The 27,022-nt window shown below is 43.9% G+C and overlaps 1 protein-coding gene across 3 annotated transcripts in view; it reads left to right on the top strand.

Moving 5' to 3' along the window:
- The window catches only part of Iqsec2 (IQ motif and Sec7 domain ArfGEF 2), an 87,054-nt gene that overhangs the window by 22,811 nt on the left and 37,221 nt on the right, over nucleotides 1–27,022 (top strand). For 2 of the 3 annotated variants that reach the window (XM_063245909.1, XM_063245911.1), the window contains exon 2: nucleotides 2,612–2,641. In XM_063245909.1, the coding sequence (XP_063101979.1) occupies nucleotides 2,612–2,641 (30 nt within the window). Of the gene's footprint in view, nucleotides 1–2,611; nucleotides 2,642–13,562; nucleotides 13,684–27,022 lie in introns of those variants that run through there. The other variant, XM_063245910.1, reaches the window with a different exon arrangement.

Genomic DNA, 27,022 nt, shown 5'->3' with positions numbered 1-27,022 from the left:
TTAGGATGACCATTGGGCAGGGCATTACGCCCTAAAGAAGTATAAGATAGCACTGCATTAATGATTATTATTTATACTAAATGCATAAAGAATGATAGACAAGGCATAGAGTGTAGCTCAGTGGTAGAGTACTTGCCTAGCATTCTTGAGGCCCTGAATTCCATGTTCAGTGTGCCAAAAAAGTGATAGATCCCTGAAGTTATGCCATACTTTCACGTTGAGAGTCATAAGATGCATTGTCCCTTCAAACTGGTAAAAAGCAAATGACAATGAGAATTGGCTAATGCATTTTGAACCATGACTTGAAACTCTGTCCTACTTACTGCCATCTTGAGGACTGTAAGACTCCATATAGAAATGTGTTATAGCAGAAGTACCTATCTTGGAATCTCAGAAGAAAAAGCAGTGGAAAAGAAGGGTCTGTCAGTACTTCTGGCTTGATATTGGGTAATGAAGCTGAGGGAATTCACCCTAACAGTGTGGATGAGACACGGTGAGAGCCTGAACTTTGAGGTTCACTACAAGCTCCTCTACTTGTGTGGCCTTAGGCAAATCACTTCAGCCTCTCTGTATCTCAGTTTCATTATTTTAAAATTGGATGACTAATTCTCATTTTGCAGGATCAAAGGAGATAATGTATGAGGAGAGCCTAACATTCTGCCTGATACATAGTAGGTGCTCAGTGATTGTTCATGGTAGTGATGGTGATGATGATGAAAAAGATGATGATATATATACATATTATATAAGTAAATGTGGGTAAATGCCCAGTCTGCAAGCCCCTTATGGAGTTATCTTTCCAGGTCAGGGCCTGGGATACAATACACTCAGTGTGTTCTGGGTTTGGCGGTGGCTGGGTGAGTGTTGAGGAGATCAGCCTGTGTAGGGGAAAGGGTTAGTGTGTGGGGAGAGGGGTTGAGTAGCTTGGCTTCTATTTGGTAGAGTGGGGTATCCTTGAAGTTAGGCCACTTAGGGGGCTGGGGATTTAGCTCAGTGGCATAAGCACCTGCCTTGCAAAGCAGGCGGTCGTGAGTTCAATCCCTGGTACCAAAGAAGACCAAAAATAAAATGAAGTTAGGCCACTTAGACCTGGTATCTGAAAATAATTGAGCTAGGCCTCAGAAGCAATTTTAGTGCTGCATAGTGAAACAGAAAGTTTTAATAAATGTGCTAAAGTGCTCTGTAACTTGGTCCTCTGTTCCTTTAGGGGCCGAAAATGCTAAAGGTTGGTACTACTGTCATCAGTTGCACATGTACCATATGCCAAAAGGCACTCCAGAAAAGGAGGGTTTCATGCCAATGCCTTCCCCCTGGCTCCCTTTTTCACAAGTGAAAAAACAGATTCCTGACTTCACCAGGATTATAGGGCTAATTAGTTGTTGAACTAGAATTGCTTTAATACCCTCTTACCTATATCACTTTGATGGTGAGACCGCCTACCTTTGAACAATGGCTCTCCCCTGAGCTCTGCCTTCCTTCCCTGTGTGTTCCTTTGTTACTTGGCATTCAGCATAGATGTAGATGGACCCTCCTGCCACTGAGATAACATCTTGGCTCTCTTAGACAAAGACAGAACTTGTGATATGTTCATCTCTGTGTCCTTTGCAGCCAGCCTGGGAGAAGTCTAGGGTGAAGAGGGAGGAAGAAGACAACCAGGTGAAAGAGGAAGCTGCTTCCCATACTCTCCCACTTCTAAGGTCCCTGGCCACCTTCTTTCCCTCCATACCCCCAACATATCAGTTCCTCTGTCCTAAGCTTCCTTACACAAGTAAATGTGCATACACACCAGCACATGTGCACATGCATGGGTGTACACACACAGGCTTTTACATGTTTTTCCTAGGGAAGTGTAGCCAGAGTGGAGGAGAGTGGTTTATATTTCATTCATTTTCTCACTTCCCTCAGAGCTACCCCAAGTCCATTCTCTTCTCTTGTGAAAAGCCTTAGGATGAAGAGGGCAGACTCATATAAGCTTAGCAGCTGACTCATTTACCTTCTCAGCTTCATCTTCTTCATCTGGAAAATAAGTAGGTTGGATTAGGTAATTGGCAAAGCTTCTTCTACGTTGTTAATAATACCTGGTATTTGTCTACTGGGTTCCAAAGGGCTTAATCATTCCAACAGCTCCACAAAGATTGGCCTGATGTTATAATTGGGTAGACTGAGGCTCAGGCTCACAGAGGTGAAATGACTTCCGCAGGTTAGAGGGCTGGTAAGTGCTAAAGCTGATATCTGACCTTAGGTCTCTTTGTATTTAAAGCTCAGACTTTGCCCCTTCCCACAGGTGCTGGCTGTTTTTCAGGCCACTCCTGAAAGAGCCACATTCCTCATTGTGATCCATTAGGCCCCACTGGTACCTTTTGACCTCACCTCTAATTGCCCCCTCACTGCGCACTCTGCCCCAGGCACCTTGCCTTCCTCTCTACTCCTTCAGTTGTCTAGGGACTCACCATCTCACAGACTTTGCACTTGCTGTTTTCCTGAATGAATGAAATACCCTTCCTCTCATTTTTGTGGTATATATTAGGCCTCAAGGCCAATGTGTAGGGCAGGGAAAAGGAATAAGAGCATATTCTGACTGTGTTGCTTTTTTTCTCTGTTTCCTTTTCAGATCTGATGGTGAGAATTCCAGAACAGTCAGGTCAGTACCTCTTTTCTTTCGTAGTCATTAGGAGATGGGACAGGGCCTGCGGGGGTGGGGGTGGGGGAGGGGGTGGTCCTCTGGTTTGTTACTTTGGGATCCATGGAAAGCAGTAGGGATCAATTTCACCTTTCTTTTCCCATTGGTGTCAGGAGTGGATATAGAGTGGAGCAAGGGCAGTGGGGTGAATGTGGCAGGTGGGGATAGGGGATTGAAGTCTGTTCTTCAGTCTTTCTGGCCCTAGTTGACTCAGGGATTTAACTGAACACCACAGGGGCTTGTAGGAGCTGTCCAGACATGAAATCCTGTCTTCTGAGAGATCAGCTCTGGACCCAAGACCTTTTCCACCTTCTTGAAGGAGAAGAGAGAACAATGGATGCTGGGCTTTCTTGGCTGGTGTTCTTGTTCTCTTCTAAACTGTGCCAGCCCTGAGAAATAGAATTAGACTTTAGAAATATATATGATGATGACACGTAAACATTTTTCTTATGTGTTTTGTTAAAAAGTTTAGCAGGTTGAGTAAGTTTTAAAGGCACGATTGATCAGCTACTTGGGGGAGGCAGGCTAAAACTGGAGTAGAGATAAGAGCTCTGGCCTTCACCCATCAGCAACCTCATGAAGGCAGAAGTGTCAAGTATAAGGGTTATATAGAAATGATGAGAGACTCAGGCTAGGACCCAGTCAGACTTAATGTCCAGGCTTGGACTATTGGATGGGTCTCTGCAATGGGATGGGCCTAAGCAGCAGAGGTGCAGAATTGGAGCAGTCAAACCCAGCCAAGGCTGTCACAAGTATATATGGCTGGCATCTTTGTGAAGAGTAGGAAAAATGCCCTCCCGTTCAAGGGTACCATTTCTGAATGAATCAACTGGAAAATTTTCTTTTTCCTCTGGACCATGTTTTCCAGGCTTCCAAGCTTGGTGAACATAGCTCAGGTAGGACATCAGCTCTTGTTTGTGCTCTCTTATTTGGTCTATAGCTTGCCCAAACATATAGGATAGCAGCATAGGTCCTATCCCAGACAGTGGATATGGGCTATGGGTGAAGGATACCAGCACACAGAGGAATATAATAAACTGGGTGTGGTTGGCACATACCTCTAATGCCAGCTACTTTGGAGGCTGAGGCTGGAGGACAGCAAGTTTAAATGAAGCCTGGGCAACTTAGTGAGACCTTGTGTCAAAAAATAAACAAGTCTGGGGATATAGCTCAGTGATAGAGCACTTGCTTAGTGTGCATGAGTGAAGCTCTGGTGGGTTCAATATCTAGTACTTCAGAAAAAAGAAGTATATAATGAGACACATTCTGTGCTAGCATCTGTAATGGAGAGTCTGGTATGAACACACTGATGCCCAGGGCCAAGGTCAGGGCTGGGGGTTGGACGCATACCAAGGCCAGAATTAAGCAAGGGGAGTATGATGGACAGTCAGCCCCAGTGCCAGAAAGGGGTGTATGATGAGACATAATTAGTCTCAGCATGCAGCCAAAGAGCATGGCACAAGCACAGCTTGTCCTAGCACTTCAGAAAGTACTTGTTTAGCAAAGGACATGAATCTGATGTCCCACTGTGGGTTTGGAGAAAGGCAACTTGCATTGACCCTGAGCCTAGGTCCCCTGCAGGCAGCCCTGATGATGGTCCTGCTACTTGTTAAGAACCCAGATTGAAGACATTTCTAGTTCTCACCTCTCACAATAGGGAGTTCTTGGGTCCTATAGCTCAGGACCTAAGAAGTTAATAATGACCATAATCATAAGTCATAAGATGACTTATGTTGGGCCTTTACAACTTACAAAAGTTGTCAAGGACTTTCTTTTGTTTGATCCTCCCACTGACACTATAGGTAAAACCTGGGCTGGCCTTATCATCATTGTTTTATAGTTGAGGAAACTAAGGTTCGCTATGGTTATGGGTTTTGCCTACAGCTGTACAACTAATATATGGCCGAACCAGAATTCAAACCCAGGGCTCTCTGGCAACAAGCCCAGAGTCCTGCCCACACTGTCACCAAGGGAGCTCTTAAAACCTTGAAGATAATAATAATCATCCTCATCCTCATCCTAATATTAGTAATCATAGCAATTATCATTGATTCCTCACATTCTAAGAACTTTGAATATGATCTTATTTGATGCTCACAGCAGCCTTATTAGTCCTGGATTATGATCCCTGATTTACAGATTTAGGAAAAGAAGGTTCTGAGAGGGTCAGTGTTTGTCCTAGGGAAGAGCTATGGGCAGGGTGGCATCTCTCTGATTCATATCCCAGACTCTTTAGCTCTAAAGCCAGTGTTGATTTTATTCAGACTTGCTTCCTGACAGCCATCTGAGCCCACAGTCAAAGAGGCTATAGGAGCCTTGAGGATTCAGCAGGCAAGGAAGTAAGGGTCGAACCTGGGCTGTGAGGAAGGCCTAAAGTATAGCACATGTGAGGCAAGACCTTGCAAACATAGTGGGAAGAGCTTTTAACATGGAACCATTACTGGATGGTGCCTTCTGATATGCCCTCTGATAATGTTCTTGACACAGGGTCCTTTTTTTTTTTTTTTGGTACTGGGGATCAAACTCACAACCACATGCTTGCAAAGCAGGCGCTTATGCTGCTGAGCTAAATCCCTGCCCTCCTCTGATAATGTTCTTAGGCCCTATATGTGAATTCTCCAGTCTACTCCAGTTAGGGGTCAGAGTCAAACATTATTTGAGCAGGGCTGTGCAGGTCTGTCTTCATATGAGAGGGGCACCCCTAGAGGTGGCATCAGCATATATAGGAAAGTGAGGGTTGGATTTTAAAAACAGGGAACAGTGGGGTGAGCTAAAACCAAAGAGAAGTTCAGCATTCTGGTCAGGGCTGGATCACAGATAACTGAAAGCTGAGGCAAGTGGGAGAGGTTAAGTTCTGTAGTATAAAAAAGGACAGAAACTTTGGAGGCTCAGGATTTCATTTTTAATGAGGTTGCTTTCCACTGTAGTCATCTGACTGCATAAATCTTTTTGTCCTTTGGAACTCCAGTTTCCTCACCCATAAACACATGTGTGTGAGTGTGTGTGTGAGAGAGAGAGAGAGAAAGGGAGGGGGGAGAGAGTGTGTGTAAGAGAGAGGGAGAGTAACAGAGGGAGAGAGGGAGAAAAGGAGAGATGGGTTAGGTGAGTAGAAGAAATATCAAGCAGAGGGGATAGGCCTCAGCTGTTGTGAAAACTGAGCAGCAGGGAGTGGCAGGACCCAGGCCTGATGACTTCTAACTTTTGGGTGCCAGAGGAAGTGTGGAGTCTAATTAAAGCTGAGTGGCTGGTGATGGTGGGAGGGCTGTGAGCAGAGGTAGGTGCCTGGAATTCTGTGGATCCATGAAAAGTTGTCAGACCTAAAGGTACCTTAAACCAAGGTTCAGAGAAAGGCCAGTCATGGCTCAAGATCACAAAGCTATCAATATAGCCAGCTTCCTAGCTGTTTGCTCTTTGCAGTCCTGAAACTTCTCTGGTTCTTAGTTTCTCTTTGCTAAAATGGAAACAATAGTTCTGAGTTTTGAGTTGATGAGGGAACTTAAAGTAAAACAATGCTTCCAATAAAATGGTGGCTCAACAAATTGTAATGTCCTTTGTCCTCCCCTAACAAAATCCACACAGTCAGATGACATAGAGCAAACTTCAAAAATGTGCCAAAGTGTGGAAACTGAAGATAGATAGCAGCGAGTGGGGCCTGATGAATCCTCTCACCAGGAGATAGAGCCCAGGCCTCCAGGCATTACTAGGAGGGTCAGGTTGGAACTCAGGAACCCTGGGGATCAGCCTGGGGTTGCTAGGCAAGCAAGGATGAGAGCTGGAGGAGGTGGCCTGTTGCTAGGGAAGGAGGGAGGAGGTGGGGGAGCCACTGACACCCGCAGAGTCAGGGACGTCCCCATGGCAACTGGAGCCACTGCATCAAAGATGAAGTGGGAGGAGGAGCCACTGCTGGCTCTGTTCCCAGAGGAGGCCTCCCACTCTGGGCCTCAGTGCCCCCATCTGTCCAGCTGGGGTTTGGATTAGACAATCTCGAAGATTCTTTGTTTTGATCTCCAGGCAATCTTGGGTAGCCAAGACCTCCACAACCTTTTTGTGGCTCCCCCATTCACATGTGTAAGATGCCGTCAGTCCCCAGAGCTGCCCAGCTGTGTCAAATTTTTCCCTCCCATTCCACATCCTGTTCAGCTCAGCCCTGCTGCTCCCCCTGCATAAACTCTCCATTCCTCTTGCTTCCTTTGCCTAGGATCTTGTCATTTTCTGTGTGCGAAATGCTCTCTAGTTCTAGGGACCTGACTCTAGTCCTGTCCACTCTGGGAAGCCTGCTCTGGCTGCCCTCTTCCACCCTGACTGCTTCTTCCTTCCAGGGCTTCTCTGACTCTCAAGGCCTGAGCCCTTCCTGCCATCCTTAGAAATCACTGCTATAATTTTTTTTTTTAATCGGTACCCGGGACCGAACTCACGACCACGCGCTTGCAAGGCAGGCGCTTATGCCACTGAGCTAAATCCCCAGCCCCTGACTGCTATAATTTATTAAGCCACTTCTAAGATCCAGGCCACATAGGACGTCTGACAGACTCAAATCTTTACAGTAAATTTATCATGTCATACTGTGAATCCCCGTTGCACACACGAGGCTCTGGGAGCCTATGGGACTTGCCCAAAATCCTGTAGGTATTACGTGGTAGAACCCAGTTTGGAACTTGGTTCTGTAATTGTTGCTGCCCCAGGCCTGAAGTGGGGGTCTAATGATCAACAATACCAGTAGCACTTGCTACGTGTTGGCTAAAGCTGTTGTATGCCAGGCACTATGCTGGGTACTTTCCCTATTGTTTTTCATTTCATCTTCACAGTGATCCTATAAGGAATATATTCTTGTCATTTAAAGATCAGAAAACTAAGGCTTAGAGAGCCGGAATAATTTACTGCACAGCAGAATCAAGGTAGTAATCCATACTGTCAGATTGGTGATCACCATACTAACCCAGGATTAACCCAACCATGCAGAGCAGACTCAAGTGGGATAACCCATTGTAGGGACAGAAGCAAGAAACTGGGATTCCTTCCTTTGGGGGACTGCCAGTCTGGGGTTGTTACAGCCACAAATGAGCCAGCTCTGGCGAGTCCAGATGAGAGTGTAATAGCAAGGTATACAGTGTATAAGAACAAGGGTCTAGAGGAGTTGAGCTGGATTCTGACAGCTGGATGGAGGAGGAGGGAAATGGAAGAAACTAGAGTAATTTTCCCAAAGGACATACCTTTCCAGGAAGCTCCACAGGGACAAAAAGGGGCAAAAGGTTCCTCTACTCCTTGCCTTCCTTTTTTATGTTCTTCTGCCCCCACCTGGCCCAATCCCAGAAATCAGGTGGCCCCTAAGCTGGCTAAGTGCCTGGCTGACACCAAAATAAACTTGCCTTCCCTCTCTTACCCTCCCCTTGCCTCTATCTTCTCTGTCCTGGCTTTAATTAGCAGCCCCAGGGATGAGTAACTTGGCAGCTGGGGAAGGAGGCTGCACAGAGCCCAGTGAAGCTCTGACTCCTCCCTGAGCCTTACAGGCAGTGTCACTGTGTTCGTATATGTCGATGTGCATGGGTGCATGGAGAAGCTCCATGTCAGTGTGGCTGTGAAAAGTGCTGGTGCATTGTTGCACGTTGGTGCATGGCTGTGCACATTGAGGTGTCTGCTTATATGACTGTCTCATGGCTGCTACATTTGTTTCTGCATGTCACTGGATGTCTGTGCATGTGAGTGCATGGCTGTAGTATGTTGCTATAGTAGGAAGTGTCAGGAAATGAGGAGGAAACTTTTTGGGCAAAGCAACACAAATACCATATAATTGCATTCACCTCTCCCAATGTAAGTGTTCTTTACGTGTTTCTGCTTATGCAAGCCCTGTGATTATATTCTTAATTTTCACTTGTCTCAGTCTGGGTACATTTTGTTGCAGGGAACAGAAGCCAAATCAGACTAGCTTGAGAATAAGAAGAGGGATGGACTATTGTGAGGCTATGTCTTATAAAATCTGAGAACAGTAAATGAAGTATAGCCAGGTCTCTTGCCAACTGGAAGCAGGATCAGAAAGTCAAGGACTAAGGTGGCACTCATGCTTTCCTGAGAGCATAATACAGCTTGCATGGTCCCTGTCATTTATTTTTTACTGATTCTTCTCTCTGAACTGGCTTGCTTGTTGCCACACAGCCTAACATAGTCACCAACCTGGAAGCTATGTGACCTTCCAGCTTTTTGTCCACCCATCTGTTTACAGTCATTCTTTCTGGCCTGTGATAGTACAAGAAGCAAAGAGCTATAAGTGGAAGTCATCCTCTTACAAGTGAGTAAGGGTGGAAAGGTAAAATATTCAGTACTTAGTGTTTCTTCAACTGTAAGCAGTTTTCATGCATATACAAATGAGGTTACAGCCTAGGGATTATTTTGTTCAGAGGTCCATGAATGTAAGTTTGTCCATCGGCCAAGTTTTGGCTCATAGTTTATTGCAAGATGACCTTTTTGTGATTTTTTTTTTTTTATCAGTTCCCGGGATTGAACTCACGACCACCTGCTTGCAAGGCAGGTGCTTATGCCGCTGAGCTAAATCCCCAGCCCCGAAAGATGACCTTTGCTTACTACTGTGTTTTCAGGGGCTGATGATGTAGCTCAATGGGTATGTACTTGCCTAGCATGCACAAGGCCCTGAGTTCAATCCCTAGTACAACAAAGGAAAGACAGACAGACTCTGGTTTCTTTTCAGATTGTACATGTTCCATCCCTGCTCCCCTCTTATTGTTTGCTGAAATACCTTTTAAATACACAGTGAATTTACCATTGATACCAGTTTGTGGTGATTTTTGTAGCCTCAGAACATTTGGAATAATGGTTGCTTCAGATGGTTGCTACCAAGTTCTTAGTTGCTTCCGGAGTTTTTCTATTTTGTTAGTGCAGTGACTGAATTTATAGTTATCTGTAGAATATAATTACAAGTGCACATCATCAATATTATCAGCTTTATGCTTGAACTTACTTTTCCATTAATACAAACCCTGCACTTTTTACATTAATTACAGAGGGAATTAATGACCCCTTAGATGAATTTTCACCTATGAGTAAAGAGTTAGGAACCAGCTGTTTCAGTAATGACTGGTCTCCAGACACAAGGGCGATGCTCATAGCTCTCATCTCTCATTCTCTGGCTGAGACTGCAGTCTCTCCACCATCTTCTCAGGGTCTTCCTGTTTCTGGCCTGGCACATAAAACATTCTGTTGTTATTTTTAAGAAGAACGGCCTTTTTATTATTACTGGAAAAGCCAGTTCTGTATATAAATGGTAAATCTAAGTGGGAGAGATGATTCCAGGCTCAGGGCAGAGTCATCTCCAACTCTTCCTCCCCCTTTGTTTTTATTGTTCCAAATATTAATCATTGCTTTGCTTCAGAAAATGTTTACAGAGAGCACTTGACACACATTATCTTTTTTTTTTCTTTGAGACAGGGTCTTCCTACATAGTTTAGGCTGGCCTGGAACTCACTGTGCATCTCAGGCTCTCCTTGACCTCAGGGCAATCCTTCTGCCTCAGCCTCTCGAGTGCTGGGGCTATAGGCATGCGCCACCATACCTAGTTCATACATTATCTTTAATTCTTTAATTTTTAATGCTCATTGCCACATGCCAGGTAGGGGTGGTTTTCAGATAGAAAGAAAGACAGAGAGAGAGGTAAAGTGACTTGCAGAGTCATCCATCCATCCATCCCTTCCTTCATTCAAGAGCAATGTGTTAAGTACTTACAAAGTGATAGTTGATACAGTGCAGTTAGTAGGATGGTGAATGATAGAGTGATGGTTCCTGTTCAGATGGAACCCACTGGCTGGTCAGGAAAAAGACAATTATCCACAATTATAAGGGAAGTATAGGTTGCTGAGAAGCACTGCAGCAGTATGCCTAAGCCAGCCTCCCAGCCTGAGGGTCAGGGAGGCTTCTCCAAGCTAAAGTCCAAGCTGAGGCTTGGAAGATGAATGGAAGCGAGCCTAGGGAGGGGTGCGAAGAGGTGGGGTGAGGAGAAATACACATTAGTGCAGGCCAGACCTGTAGGAAGGATGTTTGGCACCTGCACTTGTGAGGAACTGAAGCAGTATGTGCAGTGAGGTGGGGCTGTCTTGAGAAAGTATTTGGAAATGGGGCAGAAGTACATTGGGAGGCTGGAACTGATGGGCCCAGAGCTAAGTCACTGCAAGACAAAGCATCAGAGTTTCCATGCTTTCTGGGATCTTGGTAAAAGAGGCATGTCTGGCCCTGGGGTACCTCCCAGATGGTCCTGGTCAGATCAGTGCAGGAGTCCAGTGGCCTCAGTGCTATCTAGTGTCTATTGGCTCATCTTGCAGCCTCCACCTCTGTGTACATGGTCAGCGACCACCATATGAGACCAGGGCCTTGTGCTGGGTGCTGGTGACACTGAGATGAACAAGGCACTGCCCCTTTCCTCACAGAACTCTGGACCAAGAAAAGGCCACAAGCTATAAACAGTGTCAAGAGAAGATGGCTGAAGGAGGTGCAAAGTGGAAGGGCACCAAGGATTTGACCTGTTCTGTCTGAGTGGGGTCAGAGCTGTTTCTGAGAGGGCAGCACCTTTAGCTGATTTATGAAGAACAGAGAGGAGATAGCCAGGCAGGGAGGTGACTGTGGGGGCCCAGAGGGAAAACACGGGTGATGGTAAGGCATGGGGTAGAATTGCAAGCATTTCTGTCTGAGTGGGGTTAAGTTTGACAATAGAGGAAGACTGGGACTAGCTGGAGATGGAAGATGGACTAGCACACAGAAGATGGACTCCTGCCAACAGCTTATTCACTAGGCACATACTGCATGGAATCGTGTATGAGAAGAAGCTTCCCTACTATTGGGATCACTAACATGTCTGAGGATCCAATGAAAACTGAAAATTAATATATTTTTCATATCACTGCAAGGTCTTCAGACGTACCAGTTCCAATGACTATGTATGAGCTATAGGCTTTGAAAATGCTCTTAGTATACATAAAAAACCCTTACTGTGGCCTTCAGGGTTTTGCATGGTTGGGCCCCACCTGCATCTCCAGTATCACTTCTCTCCCCTTTGCATTTTTCACTCAGCCACATCAGCCTCTTTGCAATTCCTGGAAATAGTACCTCAGAGCCTTTGCCTAGGTTCTTTGGTCTTCCTAGTGTGGTCTCCCCTTGTTCAGTTTAATTCTGTTAGTAGATAAATGGCTATCTCCTCTCACTTGGCTATAAACTCCACGAGACCTGGAGTTTCTGCTGTATTGGCACCTGTTACGCTCTTCACCTTTAATTCCTTTGTCCTTTAGCCTCTGATGGGCCATCCCACATGTTTACATAACATGCTCCGTCAGATATGTATGAATTCCCAAAGTGGGTCCAGATTAAGGGAGGCTTTTCCTAAAGTTCTTATCTTCCATCCCTAAAACAAACATGCTTCCTGCTTGTTTCCCTACCTCCCTGGGAAAAAGGTCAGACTCCCTCAGGCTCCAGACTCTTCATCATGTGCATCCTGACACGTGATGCACCTGTGAGGTGGGAGTTACTGCTCATCTTCTGTAGGTAGACTTGTTCCCAACTCTTCCAGGTATCAGAGTACATATTCTTTGCTTCATGAGATCATACAGCATCAGCCTTAGAACTAGAACTAGAATTTATTTCTTTTGACGCCTACAAGGCTAAGAGGAAGGTCTGGGCAGCTCTTAGGGTCATAACTGCAAGTGGGTTCAAGGTGAACCTGCTGTAGGAGCTCGGAGAATTTCTCAGGGATAGTAAGCAAAGCAAGGCTAAGGCCAGAGACTGGAGGCCAGGGCTTTAGAGAATAAACAGAGGGAGAGGCAGCCACAATGGGCTCACAGATGCCAACCCTGTGGTGGTCTGGAAGGCCTCTCTCTTTTGGCTTTTTAAAAAGGAACAGGCTGTCTTGACAGGGAGGCAGAAAGGCTGTCCTGTTGCTTATCAGCTCCTATTGATTCTAGATCACTGGGCCCCTGACTCCTCCTAGTACCACCTGCTGGTCAGAATAGCCAAGTGCCTGTGCTCAGGAGCTTGAAAGAATAGAGGTGCTCTGAAATGGAAGTGTGGTCCTCTTTACAAGCCTTGCATCCTTCATACCCTGACACTTCTCTGCTTTCTCCAGTGCCTCTTGTATAGAGAACAGAGAGATTACTGTTGTAGTAGGCAGGAAGTCAAGGTACTGGATCCTAGTCTGAACTGAACTTCATAAGCTTTAGTGAGACTCTATTCCTCTCCAGTCCTCAAATGCCCCATCTGTAGAATCAGGCTGAGCAGTCTCCTCAAGAGGAACTGCCTCTTGATTATGTGTGGCACATCTGATTTATGTTTTTCTCTTCAGAGAGCATTTCTTGGCCAGTCTAGAAAACAGTCCAGAAAAGGGTGAGAGCATTTTGCAATGGGAAGGAATATTGTCCAGGCCCCCAGCTTGATATTCCCAAAATGGGTAATTTGAATTTTCTTGATGTAAAGTGTCCCAGAACACTTCCTAAACATACTCCATAACTGTGCTAAAATGAGCATGTCTCTTGGAAAATCTTCCGTTGGGAGGTTGCTTTGTAATGTGGCCAAGGAGCCAGATTCCAGATTTGTGAATAGCCAAACCAGGTCCTAATCTTGGGGTTCTGCTGCTGATACTAAACTTCTTTCCATTTCAGTTTTCTCTGCAGGAGAAGAGGCCTAATGACACAAATTTGTCAGGGTACTTTGGGAGATTCTAGTGAAGTTGGACTTAGGGGGCCCTGCTGGAGGTTTGGCCCTGAGGAATAACTGAGCTCTAGAGCTGCTTCCTCTTAAGAGGAATTCCCAGCCCTCCTGGGAGAGCAGGGAAGGAGCGAAGTTTCCAGTTGCAGCCTGGCCTGCAGCCCAGCAGGCCTGGCCCCGCCTCCTTGGTTCCTCCTTCAAGGGAAGGGGTGGGGAGGAGGAGGTGGTGACACAGTGGAGGTATCCACAGGCCAAGGGGCCTGCCCTTGGGACAGGTCCAGACCCATGGAGCCCCCCAGGAAGAGCAGCAGGTAGGAATGTGGGCCCCATAGCCTGACCCCCTCCCTTCCTGCCCAGACCTGGAACCACTCCCTGAGCTGCTGATTCAGCAGCCTCCTGGCTTCCTGGTTCCTGACTCTGTCTTGGACTTTTGGAGGCCTTTGGCTGGGGAGGAAGTTGGCTTAAGTGGACAAGCCCAAAGCATCTGGTTTCCCAGCTCTGTAAGGACCATGGAGCCCCCCAGTACTACTCCCCGCAGTCTGTGGCCTGGGAGGAGAGAGCTTGGCAGCTACCCTGGCATACTAGCCTGGCACACAGAGCACTGCAGAGCTAAGTTGCTCCAGTTGCTGAGATACCCTGATACCAAAGTTTCAGCAGCCTGAGAGTCTCTGAGTCTTAGATTCAATGAAGTAGTCAGTCAAGGACATAGGTGGGTGACTGACATATAGGTGGCACTTGGGAAACAGTTGCTGTGATTATGACAGTTACTCATAAGAAATCTCAAAGATTCTTTGTAAAGTTTTAGGAGTTGGGCATTTTCAAATTTGCTGGAGAGAGTGGGCTCGCCTGGCCTGCAACCATATCTCTTCCTGACTTTTACTTGGGCTCTTGAGTGGCTGGGCTCTGACCACAGTCTGCCTTCAGGGAGTTGTGGGGAACAGGGAATGTCTGACCCATAGCAGTAGGCTCCACTTCCAGCTGGTCTTGGCTCTGGCCAATTGGTGTGACCCAAGCAGCTGCACTGTGCTGGGTAGTGCAGAGGCACCTGCCCTCAGCCTCATGCCTTGCTGTTCTTCCTCCCTCATGCCAATCCCTGGACTTTAATCTTGGAAAGCAGAACATAGAGGGGCCTTTGGACACTGCACTGAGCAGGGGGTAGTGAGGGGTGGTGCTGGTGTGGGCTCCACTGTGAAGTAGGGGGTGCAGCACTGGCCTTGGAAGCAAAAAAAACCCTGCTTACTTGGCTGAGGTTGGTGGCACATGCCTATAATCCCAGCACTCAGGAGGCTGAGGCAGGAGGATCACCATGTGTTCAAGGCCAGCCTGGGCTACATAGTGAGTTCAAGGCCAGCCTGGATTACATAGGGAGACCCTGTCTCAAAAAAAAAAAAGGAAAAAAAATTAAGAAGAAAAGACTAAAAAACTGCTTGGAACCACCCTGTCCTCTGCCTTGCCTGGGCTCCTACCCAATCAGCCCTGAGTCTTCTCCTGTCACCAAGACCACTGAGACCTTGTCAGTCTCCTTCTCCCTCAACCCTCCTCTGCTCTGGCTTTCTCTGCCTCTCCTTACCTGTCCTTTCTCTGTGTCTTTTGTCTCACTCCTTCTCTGTCTTCCTCTTTTTCTGTCTTCTGTCTGTTGCAGTTTCTCTCTCTCGCTCTGCTCTTTGCTTCTTTAGTGTCCCCTTGCAGCTTCTCCCTGACCTGGGTTCTTCGCCGTCTTTGGGGCCACAATCCTTTCTCCTTCTATCCTTTTTCCCTTCCTGTGAGGAATTTTTTATAAGAGGAGCTCCTCTCAGACATCTTTCTCCTTTCTCTTTCATCTTCCCTTTCTCCTCCCCTCTTCCCTACCCATGTGGCGTCTGGTGTGAGGAGGGCTCCTTTACCCCTTCCTTGCTGTGGTGTCCCAGCGTCTCTCAGTGGCCCAGGTCCCCACGGAGTCACCTGGAACACAGGAGGCCCAGCCTGGCTCTTTCGTCTCTGCTGCCCCCTGTTATCGTTGTGTTCTGTTTGTGGTTTGAGTGCCGTCCTCTCTTTCTTGACTTTGTGGTTTTTTCTTTTTTCCTTCCTTCCTTCCTTCCTTCCTTCCTTCCTTCTTTCCTTCCTTTCTTCCTTCCTTCCTTCCCTAACTTCCTCCCTTCCTCTTCCTTTCTCTTCTCCCCTTCTTTTTCTTCCTCCCTCCATCCATCCCTCCTTTCCTGTCTTCCTCTTTCCCTTATCATCCTCTATTTCCCATCCTCCCTTCCTGCCAACTTCCCTTACCCCTCCCCCACTAATTCACCTCCTTGTCCCAATTGCCCACCCTGCCTTTCCTCTCTCTCATTCTCTCTTTCTCTCCCCCTCCCTCCATTCCTCTCTCTCTGTCTCTCTCTGTCTCTGTCTCTTGCTGTCTCTCAGGTCCACAGCGTCTCATACTCTACACCAGTATTGCTGTCCTACTCAGGTCCTTGACTCCATGAAGCTTACCCCCTCAGGCAGGCTGGCAGAGAGCAGGTAAGAGCTAGACCCATTCCTCCCCCAATCCCTCTCCCTTTCAGATAAATATGCAGTATCATTGCCAGACCCCTCCCCCGTGTTCCTTAGCCCCATGTGACTGTGGAATGGGTGTTTGAGTGTCTGAGGAGAATGCTTGGGAGATCAGATCAGGAAACAAAAGAGGACTATTGGAATCCATTTGTAGTTTATCCTTCCCCAAAAGCAGGAATGTTTGGACCTAGAATATGTGACATTTGAGCTATTCTTAAGTGTGACTAGGAGTTTGTCAGTTAGATAGACCTGGGAAAGGTGTTCAGGCAGAAGGACAAATCTCTCCACACCTTCAGGGAACACTATTTCTGAGTTAATTAGAAAACATACCTTATATTTTCTAATTAAAATGCAACCAAAAGAAGTATGAACTACAATATCAAAAAGGCTAGGCCCTACCCACATTTAAAAGTTGCAGTACTGGAAAGGCAGAGGCAGAGGCAGGAGGGTTGCTGAGTTCCAGGCTAGCCTGGGCTACACTGCTGAATTCCAGATCAATCTGAGCTATATAGTGAGACTCCCCAACTCCTCTCCCCGCAAAAAACCCAAAAGCAAACTTCTTGCATTAGAAGAAATAAGAATGAAATTTTTGTACTATTTAGAATAAATAATATACTATGTGTATCAAAACCTATGGAATATGGCCATAGCAGTTCCAAAGGAAAATTTATAGTCTTCACTGATTTTATTGGAGAACAAAACAGGTTGAATTAAATGATCTAATTATTCCATTCAAGAAGCTAGAAAAAACCTAAAAGAAAATAGAATAATTATTATAGAAAGCATACATTAATAAATAGAAAACAAATGACTCGATAAAGTAATATGCAGCTTTTGAAAAGATTAGCAACTAGGTAGACCATAGCTGGCAGATATGACTGAGAAAGAAGTGAGAAAATGTAAGTAAAATAAGGGATAAATAAAATAAGATTGTAAAGAGATGGAAAAACGTTATGAGAAAATGCCTTTATAACAATAAAAATGAAAATCTATATGAAGTGTGTTTTTTAAAGAAAATATAAATTACCAGAATGTCATAAGAAGGAACAAAAACCCTGAATAGAGAAAAGAATAAATTGAAAATGTGTTCAAAGTTTCCTCTCAGACATAGTTCCAGATCTAGTTGATATTCTGGAAGTTGTAGTACAATGGAAATTTTATTGAATTTGGAAAGATTAGTTAGTAGCAAAAGATGGACAGCTTTACAGTTCATTCTATAAGGCTATGGACTGGCTAGGTATGTTGGTGCATGCCCATAGCCCAGCTATGCAGGAGGATAAGAGTGGCTTGAGCCCACGAATTCAAGGCCAGCCTGGGCAACACAGAAAGACCCCTAACTCAAAAACAAAATGAAATAGGTCTGGGGGATAAAACTCACTGGTAGAGTGCTTACCCAGCATAAACAAGGCCCTGGGTTCAGTCTCCCGCACCAGGGGAAAAAAGTACAAGTAACTAGGTAGGTTTAGACCAAAAAAATTAAACAAACCTGTAGTCTAACCTCACATATTAATAGAGCAAACAAATATTTTAAAAGGAATCAAATGACATCTGTCAGTGTTGCCAAGTGTACAACTGGGCAACTTAGAGAGACTCTTATGTCTCAAAGTTAAACATTTTTAAAAAGTGGCCAGGGATGTAGCTCAGTATACAGGTTCTGTGTATAATCCTTGGCAGCACCTACCCTCCCGCAAAAAAAGAAGAGTCAGAATTAGTATTACTTAAAGATAATATTTAGAGAAAGACATGAGTTCTCATGAAAAGATTTAAGAGGCCACTGGGCAGTCTTTTAGAGTGTCCAGATAGCCCCTCTGTGACACCTCTCCATTTTCCCTGTGGTGAACTACTGTCCTGCTTTTTTGGTTACTTTTGCTATCTTTACCATATGTTGTTTTTTTTTAACTAAAACAGTATTCACTTATGTTGTATCCTTTGGAGTTTGAATAAATGAGTCCTATTGGAATTATAGTGAAAAAATAGGTAATCAAAATAAAATGAAAATTATTACAACTAATAAGAAAATTGAGTGGAATGGGTAGAACAAAATAAATATGCATCCAAACCATTAGCTTCTGTGAATACCAGCAATAACTAATTAAAAGATATGATAGAGCTAAATGTTGTGGCACACACTATAATTCCAGCTACTCAGGAGACAGAGGCAGGAGGATCATAAGTTTGAGCTCAGCCTGAACAGCATAGCAAGACTGTATCTCAAAATAATAAACAAAGAGGGATGAAATGTAGCTCGGTGGGAGAGCACTTACTGAAGACCCAGTACCACACACAATAGTAGCCAAAACAAAACAACAGTGACAACAACATACCTTACAAGGTTCCTAGGAATTTATGAGAAATGTGAAATTCTTTTCTATAGAAAACTGAAAATTTCGGCATAAGACTGTAGGAAGATAAGTATATCAAGGGTCGTGTCCTATTCATGGGTAGGAAGGCTCAACATGGTAAAGGAAAAAAAAAGACATTTTACCCCTAGTTTGCTCAAAAGTTCTATGCATTTTACATTAAAATTTACGTGGGGATGGGTATGGTGGTTTGGGGAGCAACAATTTGAGGCCAGCCTGGGCAACCTCGTGAGACCCTATCTTGAAATAAAAAATCAAAAGAACTATAGTAAAGCTTAGTGGTAGTGTGCCTCTGGCTTTGATCACTGGTACCACCACAACATCAACCCTAAAAAAGAGTATTTTATTTGGGAATTTGACAATTGCATTTGAAAGTTCATTTGGAAGGATATATGCCCATAACTTACAAAGAAAAATTTGAAACATAAGTGAAGGACTTGCCCTATCAGATACAAAATTACCCTAAAGTTTCAGTAATTACAGATGTTATAGCCTCACAGAAATAGAGGAATACATAAATGGAACAAAATAGTTTAGAAATAAGCTCATATGTTGACATTGGAAGTTAATTTATGATAAAGAAGACACTTCAAACCAGTAGGGAGTCAGTAATTGGAATGTGACTATTGGCCACTCATTTGGGAAAAAATTAAATTGAATCCCTACCTCATATAAAGACAAATACAAAAAGTACAATTGTGAAAGTACTAGAAGAAAATTTGGAATATTTTTATATTGAAGTGAAGAAGGCCTTTCAGGGTATGACGTTAAAACCCAGGAGCCAAGCAAACTGTGGTGGTGTACACTTATAGTCCCAGCTACTCTAAAGGCTCAGGCAGGAGGGTTGTTTGATCTCAGGAGTTTGCGGCCAGTCTGGAAAATATAGTGAGACCTTACCCCCCAAAAAATAACCAACCAACAACAAAAAAATCAAAACAGAAGCCATAAAATAGAATAATTTTGGTGACATTAAAATTTAAAACTTATACACTCAGTGTGGTGGCAAGTTCAGGAGGCTGAAGCAGGAGGATCACAAATTCAAACCTGGCCCAGGCTACTTAATGAAGCCCTGTTTCAAACAAAAAAAAAAAAAAAAAAAAGAAAACTTCTGTGTGGATGTGAAGAAAGATACTCTACACAAAGTTAGAACAAACTACAAATCAGAAGATAGTATCTTTGCACACAGATATCAGATAAAATGTTAGTGTTTCTGTCTATATCATCTCCCAGAAATCAAAAAGAAAAAGATACATGACCCATTTAAAATTGAGAAGTAACATGATTTGACAATTCAGAGAAGAACTTGAAGGTTACCTAATAAATAACAAAGAATTGGGCTGGTGATTTAGCTCAGTGGTGTAAGCTCCTGCCTGGCAAGCACAAGGTGGTGAGTTCAATCACCGATATAAAAAAAAAAGACAAAGGGTATGAAAGCTTCCTAAAGACATCAAAAAGATTTTGGAAGCTGTGGAGAAACTACCTCTCAGATACCTTCATTGGCATGCACATTGGTACACTTCTTTGTATTGAGACATGGTCTCACTATATAGTTTAGGCTGGCCTTGAACTCGCTTACAAAGTCTAGGCTAACCTCAAACTCACGAACTCAGAGATCTTCCTGCCTCAGCCACCTAATGCTAGGACTACAAGTGTGCACTACCATACCCAGCCCTGGTACAATTTATTTATTTTTTTGGTACCAGGGATTGAACTCGACCTCCTGCTTGCCAGGCCTGCACTTGTGCCACTGAGCTAAATCCCTGGCCCCATGGTACAATTTTTTAATGAGGCCAATTTGTTAGTTGCCACAAGAATCTTAAATGTGCATATTCTTTTTTTTTTTTTTTGTCTTTCTCATTTTTATCGGTACTAGGGATCGAACTCACGACTGCCTGCTTGCAAGGCAGGCGCTTATGTCACTGAGCTAAATCCCCAGCCCAAATGTGCATATTCTTCCAAGCTGAGAACTATATCTTGGAGCTAGATTTCTCTCAGGCTTTACACAATAGGAACCTCAACTTTGCTAGCCAGAGGCTTTTTCTAAAATACCCCAACCCAAACTGCAAATGTAGGCCTTATTGTATACAGTTCCTAATTACATACCCTCATGGAATGTCACTCTTGACAAACTCTTAATTGAAAAGCTACTTGATATCTGCTTCTAAAAAAAGAGATAGAATTATAGGAGTAGAAGTAATTTTTATTTTTAATCAGTCTGTTAAAATGTTAAAGCAATAGAAATAACATATCTGCACTTACATAAAATGTGCATTTCTTTAGTCTCATAGTTGAACTTTGAGGAATCTATTCTTCAACAATACTTCAAGACATATACAAAGATACTCAGTGCAACGTAGCAAAAAATTTTTAAAAACCTAAATGTTTTTCAATAGGGAGCAGCTTTTAGTCAATGACATACCCATATTATGAATTATCTGTAGTGGATCTGTGAATATCATGGCCAGATATCCAAGACCTTTAATATAGAAAAAAAAAACAAGTTGTAAAATAGGGTTGATAGAATGTATAATATGCATGAATAGGGTTGATAGACTGTATAATATGCATGATCCAGTTTTTATAACAACAACAAAAACATGTTATATAAGCCCTTTCATAATTTCAAAATCACCGACCTTTTTCCTTCGTCCTATGTCCCTATGTTTACTAACTCAATTTTCTTCCCCTTTGTGCCTTTCTCCTATACCCAACTATTCAAATCCTTTTTTTTAACAACTAGCTCAAATATCATCTCATTTATTCAATTAGGATTTTATCTTGCCTGCTTTAGGTTAGGTGTTGTGCTGAACTTTTGTAGGATATTGGAATAAATTACATTTGGTTCTACTGTCAGAGAGCTCAAGTCTAGAAGGGAGAGAGATGGTTAGACAATGACAGCATAGTGTGGTTTAGGATGGGACAGAATTAGACTCAGAAGGCTGCCAGAGGAGGTGCATTTAGCCCCATCTGGAAGCCAAGGAAAACTCTCCTGCAGTAGAGGATATTTGAATTGAGGCTTTTCTTTACCCACTCCTTGACTAGAAATGATCTTGTCCACCGTGGCTCTTCCAAGTGGATGACTTCATGGGCAAAAGAAATAGTTGAGTCAGTATCTCTGTTTAAGTCCTAGTTCTTCCACTTATAAACTCTGTGACTTTGGGCAAGTCATTTAGCTTCTGAGCCTGTTTCCTCATCTGTGTAATGGGATAATATCTACTTACCTCTCAGGCCTCTTTTCAGGATCAGAAGTGATACATGTAAAACATCTGAGTGACTGTCAACTCTGAAAGAGTAGGACCACTCATGTCTTGTTTTCCTCCTAGCTAAGTGTGTAGTACTGTATTAGGCTGAAAAACTGTATATGTGTGAGGATGGTTCTAGACAAAAGGTAGGCATGACCATGCAGGGCTTTGAGCTGAGAAGGTTGAGAGTAGTACACAGTTGGAGAGGAGTATATCATACTATCATAAGAAAAGAGGGACAAGTGCCTAGTTTGATATGAATAATATAGGAAGAAAAATCACAATAGCTGATGTTGGAAAATGGAACCTAGGTCAGGAGGTTTCGTGTTTGGTCTTTTTCTTCTACTGATGCCATTTGCTAATCTGCAGTCCACAGCAGTAAGGATTGATGAACCAGGACTTGCCATGGCATCTGGGGCAATTTTAATTCTGTATCTAGTTGGATGACCTGGAGCAACTCACCTCACACATCTCTGAATCTTCTTCCTTATCTGTTAAAAAGAAAAGAATACTGCTAATATAATAGAATGTATTCATTGAAGAGTAGATGACACATCCAGGCTAATCCATTCAGAATACCCTCACTAAGGGCCTGGAACTTCACAAGCACTTAATGTAAAGAAGCTGTTACTATGATTTATTTCAGGAGACACTTAGAGGGAGTACTGCTATGGACTGTGCTAGGGAATGGTCATCCTCCATGAAGTTTCTGTCAGTTGAAGACACTAAAAAGGGCAATGACAGAGGACAGCATTATAGGGGAGTGGCAACAATAGAAGCCCAGAGAAAGGAATCTGGCGAGGTGGGGGTCAATTCAGACTACAAACTCAGTCTTAGAGAATACTTAAGGATTAGCCAGGGATAGAAGTATGAAGTGTGGAAGAGCATCCTAGACAGAAAGAATAGCATATACAAAAGAACCTGGATTCCATTGGGTAAAGCCAAAGGTTCTTAACCTGGGGCTCCTGGGTCCTACACGGGCTTCAGGAGACCCATCAACCTCCTGAGATTGAATATAAAATGTTGCATGTGCATACCTGTGTGTAATTTTTTTGAGGGGTGATAGTTTATGATTTTCATGAACTATTCCAAAAAAGATTGTTTTCCACAAAAAAGATTGAGAACCAGTGTTGTTGGTGGCAAAGTGTCACATAAATGAATTCTAAATAGGAAAATAATTTGGCAAAATTCATGTTTTGAAAACATCAGATTAGCAGTCAGTATGAGAAGTGGGTTGTATGCATAGAGAGCAGCCAAAAGGCCTAATTTGGAGTACGGGCTTGATCTCAGACATAATTACTAACTTCTAGCATACTTCTGGTTCCCAAGAGATCCAGGTAAACCTGGAGACACTTATTTCCTATAGGAAATACTAAATAATTTTTCTATTTTTTTTTTTTTGGTACTGGGAATCCAAATCACGACCTTGTGCCTGACAGGCAGGTGCTGTGCCATTGAGCTATATTCCTGGCCCCTAAAGGATTTTTTTTGTTTTGGGGGTGACTGCTGGTTTGAGTCAAGCAGAGTTTTCTGATGAAAGTATCATTTGAGGTAGTCATTCAAGGTCCATAAAGATTTGGAGAGCTAATGGTGAAAGCTGCTGGTGCTATGAGGGTTTGTACAGAACCTGGAAATGAGAAAGGACCAAGCAAAGCATGAGAGGGGGCAGAGGTTAATTAGGCCTCAAGCAGCTTTCTGGGGTGTTCAGGCTTGTTATTTTTTTTCCTCTGGGTAGACAGCTGGGGAGCCATAAGCAATTCTTGAGTAGGGAAAGTGGCATGATCAAATTAGCATTTCAGAATGAAGGGAGATTAGAGGGGAGGTGGTTGGAGTAATCCCAGAGAGAGAGAGGAAGGGAGGGACAAGGAAAGAGGAAGCTAGAAGTGGGGTGGAGGGGAGAGAGAGAGACAGACAGACAGACAGAGAATATCTAAGGAAGTAGAAGTGAAGAAGTGAAGAAAGATTAGAGGAGAGGAAAGGGACCTAGAGGTGATTGGACACAAGAGAGGACCAGAATTAGAGCAGAGATGATTGAGGATGGAGGTAAATTAAGTTGATATGTTCAGAACTAACAATGGATTGAATGAATATTTATGAAGGGCACTGTTTTAGGCACTAGGGATAAAGTATTGAACAAAGCAGTTACCTTTCCTGATGGATCTTCTAGTAGGTGAGACAAATAGTAAATGAATGAATGAATGTGTCTGGTGTCCATGAGTGCTATGAAGACACATAGTAAGGGAATAGAAAATATTAGGATGTCTTTTTAAGAGGGAGGACTCCACTAGTGAGGCAGCAGCTGAGCAGTGACTTTTGTCTATTTTTTTATTTTAAAGAGAAAATACCGGAAAAATCAAGAAGCAAACAATTAAAAACAACAACAAAAGCAAAATGATGACAAAACAACAAAGAACAATGGTAATACAGGATTTCAAAACAAGATGATAGGAATTTAGTAATGGTTGTTACATTGCATATTGTTATCCTCAAAATAATTCTGAACAGAGATTTAAAGGAGGTAAGGGACTGAGCCATGTACCTATCTGGGAGATGATATTCCAGTTATAAGGAATATGAAGTGCAAAGATCCTGTGGGACTAGTGTGCTTGGTATAGTTAAGGAACAGTAGGAGAACCAGTGTTTTGGAGAAACAAAGGTTGAAAAGGGGGTGAAAGGAGTAGAAGATGAGGTAACAGCAGCTAGATTACATGCCAACTCCTTTAGACTAATGTAGCGGGTAGCATCAGCAGGATTTATAGTGACTGACCTGCTAAGGGAGCAGAAAGGATTTAGGGTGACTCCATTTCACTAAGTTAGGAAATAGAGGAAAGTAGGTTTGCCATGGTGAGATGCCCTCTGAGATCTGAAAGGCCCTAATGACCATTCTGGTAGGAATGTCTGTCAAGCATTAGGTAGGTCTGGGGCCCAGGAGAGAGGTCCATGCTGGACAGAGAGCTGTACTTGAAGTTATGAAATGGAATAGCATTACTGAAAGAATGGCCTGAAAGAGAGGACCAGAGCAGAACTGGGGAAGGGGCACCATTACATAAGGAATGAGGTGAGGAAGAGTTTGAGAGATTAGTCGGGGGAGGCAGAAGTAGGAGGAAAACCAGCTGGGAGTGGGCTCCCAGAAGCAGAGGAAGGAAGGGGCCATGCAGAGGAGGACCTTATTAAAGAGTGTCAAATGTTGCAGTGCAGTGGGGTGGGTTGGTAAATGAAGGTGGAGGAGAGTTTATTGGCTTTAACCATCAGGAGGGCCTGGGTGACCTTTCTAAGAACAGCTTCTATGCAGTGGTGGGTGCACGAGGCAGATTGCAGTGGGCTGAAGAACTCGTGGGAGGTACTGAAGCAGAGATGGCCAGTGTAGACAAATTTCTCAAGAAGCCTAGCTGTGAAGAAAAGAGAGGGACAGAGGGGGATGTGGGGGCAGAGAGAGGGTTTTTATTCCCAGATGGAAGAGACTCAAGCTTCCATAAATGAGGACAGGAAGGAGGTAACAGTGGGGGAGAGGCTGAAAATATGAGGGAGAGGGGTTGGTTGCTGTGGAGGGATGGGCTCCAGAGCCCAGGTGGATTGACCTTAAACAGTATCGGGACCCCCATGTTTCTCACAGAAAAGGAAAGTGGTGCTAGTGAAGATATAGGGGTGTTGAGATTGGTGACAGAAATACTTGAGGAAAGTTCAAAGCAACCAGCAGAGAACCCTAAACAAAGACATGAATGCTGGAGCAAGGAGGAAGCAATGAATTCTTGTGTCTGGGAGTCAGGGAGTTCTTTCGGCATGGAGCAGTATTTGAGCAGAGTCATTAAATTCAGACAGTGTCAGTAGAGAAAGGTTTCTCTGGAAGTAAGACTGTGAAATGGAAGAAACAGAATCTTTAGAGGCACAGAAGTTTGAAAAGACTGAGTGTGCTGATGGAATAATGAACCAGCTAGTTTGATGGAGGGTGGGCATGAGTGAGTAGGATATCAATGCCAACAATAATCACAGACATAGTGATAGTTTCTATGCTCTAGGCATTCAATCTACCCTGTGGCAGGTGCTTTAACATAATTAAATTTATTTAGTTCCACCACACCCAACAGGGTAGGTATTTCCTTCTTTTACATATAAGGAAAATAAGTCCCAGATTGGTGAAGAAATGAATACAAGGCCAGCCAGCTGGGCGGGGGGCTGGTATTGCAACCCAGGTCTATTTGACTCTTGTCTGTCTGAAGCCATATGATGGAGGAGCCTTAAATGGCAAACTGAAGAGTATGAACTTATCCAGGAGGCAATCAAGAGCCAGGATGAGTGTCTGAGCAGAAGAGATTGTTGCTCAAAGGTGGACTTTAGTAAGGCTAATATGGACCAGAAAGGTAGAAAGCAAAAACCAGAAGGTACCTGCAATGTCAGGAGGAGACAGATAGCAGGGCCTGACCTGAAGAAGAGAGGAGTGAGGAGTGGGACTGAATGATAATATCATTCACTTTTCATTACAGCTTTGAGAGGTACGGATTTTTTTTTCTCTTTTTATAGACGAGGAATGGGAGACTCAAGCCCTGGTTCATGTGATTTTGCTGATTCAGTGAGTGTGTGGAGCAATGTGTCAGAGGGGGAGCTCTGAGTCTGAAAAGGGTGTGTGTGCTTGTGTGCCTGTGCTTGTCCATCTGTCTGATGGACAGCAGTGCCTTCCCCTGCCTGTCTGCTTTCCGTCCCATTTCTTCCCAATCCTTCCATTTCCCGGGTTCCATATTTACTGTTTCCCCTGAATCGAGGATCTGGAAATGGGGCATGGCTGTTTCCATGACTGTCACCAGAGAATTAGCCTTTTCACTTCCAAGATACCTTGTCCCCTCCCAGACGTATTGTGTATCCATCCACACCATGAAACTAGTGGCACAACTCCAGCGATTGTCATTGTTCAGTCTGGCTCCTGGTACTGTGCAGCAGCATCTCAGGACAGCACTTATTCCTGCAATGACTGTCTCTGCCGTGGTTGCTTCTGCATGAGCAGACTGCCACCTTGGGGATTCGATCTAGTTCATGAGCAGTTAGCAACTGTCCCCACCATGTTCTCATTAATAATTATTTTCCAGGCACTTGATATATGTTCTAGGCTTAGCAATAGTTCTGGGGAATTCACATCAGGAAACCTCTCTTACAGATGAGGAAACTGAGGTTTTAAGAGGGATAATAATGTGCCTGGAAGCACTTGTACAACTGGGATTTGAAGCCAGGTCTTTTTGCTTCCAAAACTGTGGATTTTTCACACTCCATTTTAGAGCATCTCCTATTTTCCTGACCTTCAGCTTTGGAAAATACAAATCTTTGTCCTTCAAAGGCAGGATAGATTTTTAGACATAGTGCCAAGTTCACCCAGAAATCCTGGTAGAAATGAGTGTGAGATCTGAAGCCTGGATTGAAATACTGAATTCTGTCACTTCCCCAGCTGTGTGACCTAGGGCAGATTAGCTAACCTCTCTTAGCTTCAATTCCCTCATCTCTAAAATCTACTTTGCAGAATTGTTGCAGGGGTTAAATGG

The sequence above is a fragment of the Cavia porcellus genome, unplaced genomic scaffold, assembly GCF_034190915.1.
Source record: "Cavia porcellus strain 051 isolate PalLab524CR breed Dunkin Hartley unplaced genomic scaffold, mCavPor4.1 scaffold_3, whole genome shotgun sequence".
NCBI classification, from domain to species: domain Eukaryota; kingdom Metazoa; phylum Chordata; class Mammalia; order Rodentia; family Caviidae; genus Cavia; species Cavia porcellus.
Note: the sequence above shows the minus strand (reverse complement) of the source record. Positions and strands in the feature narration are given on the sequence as shown.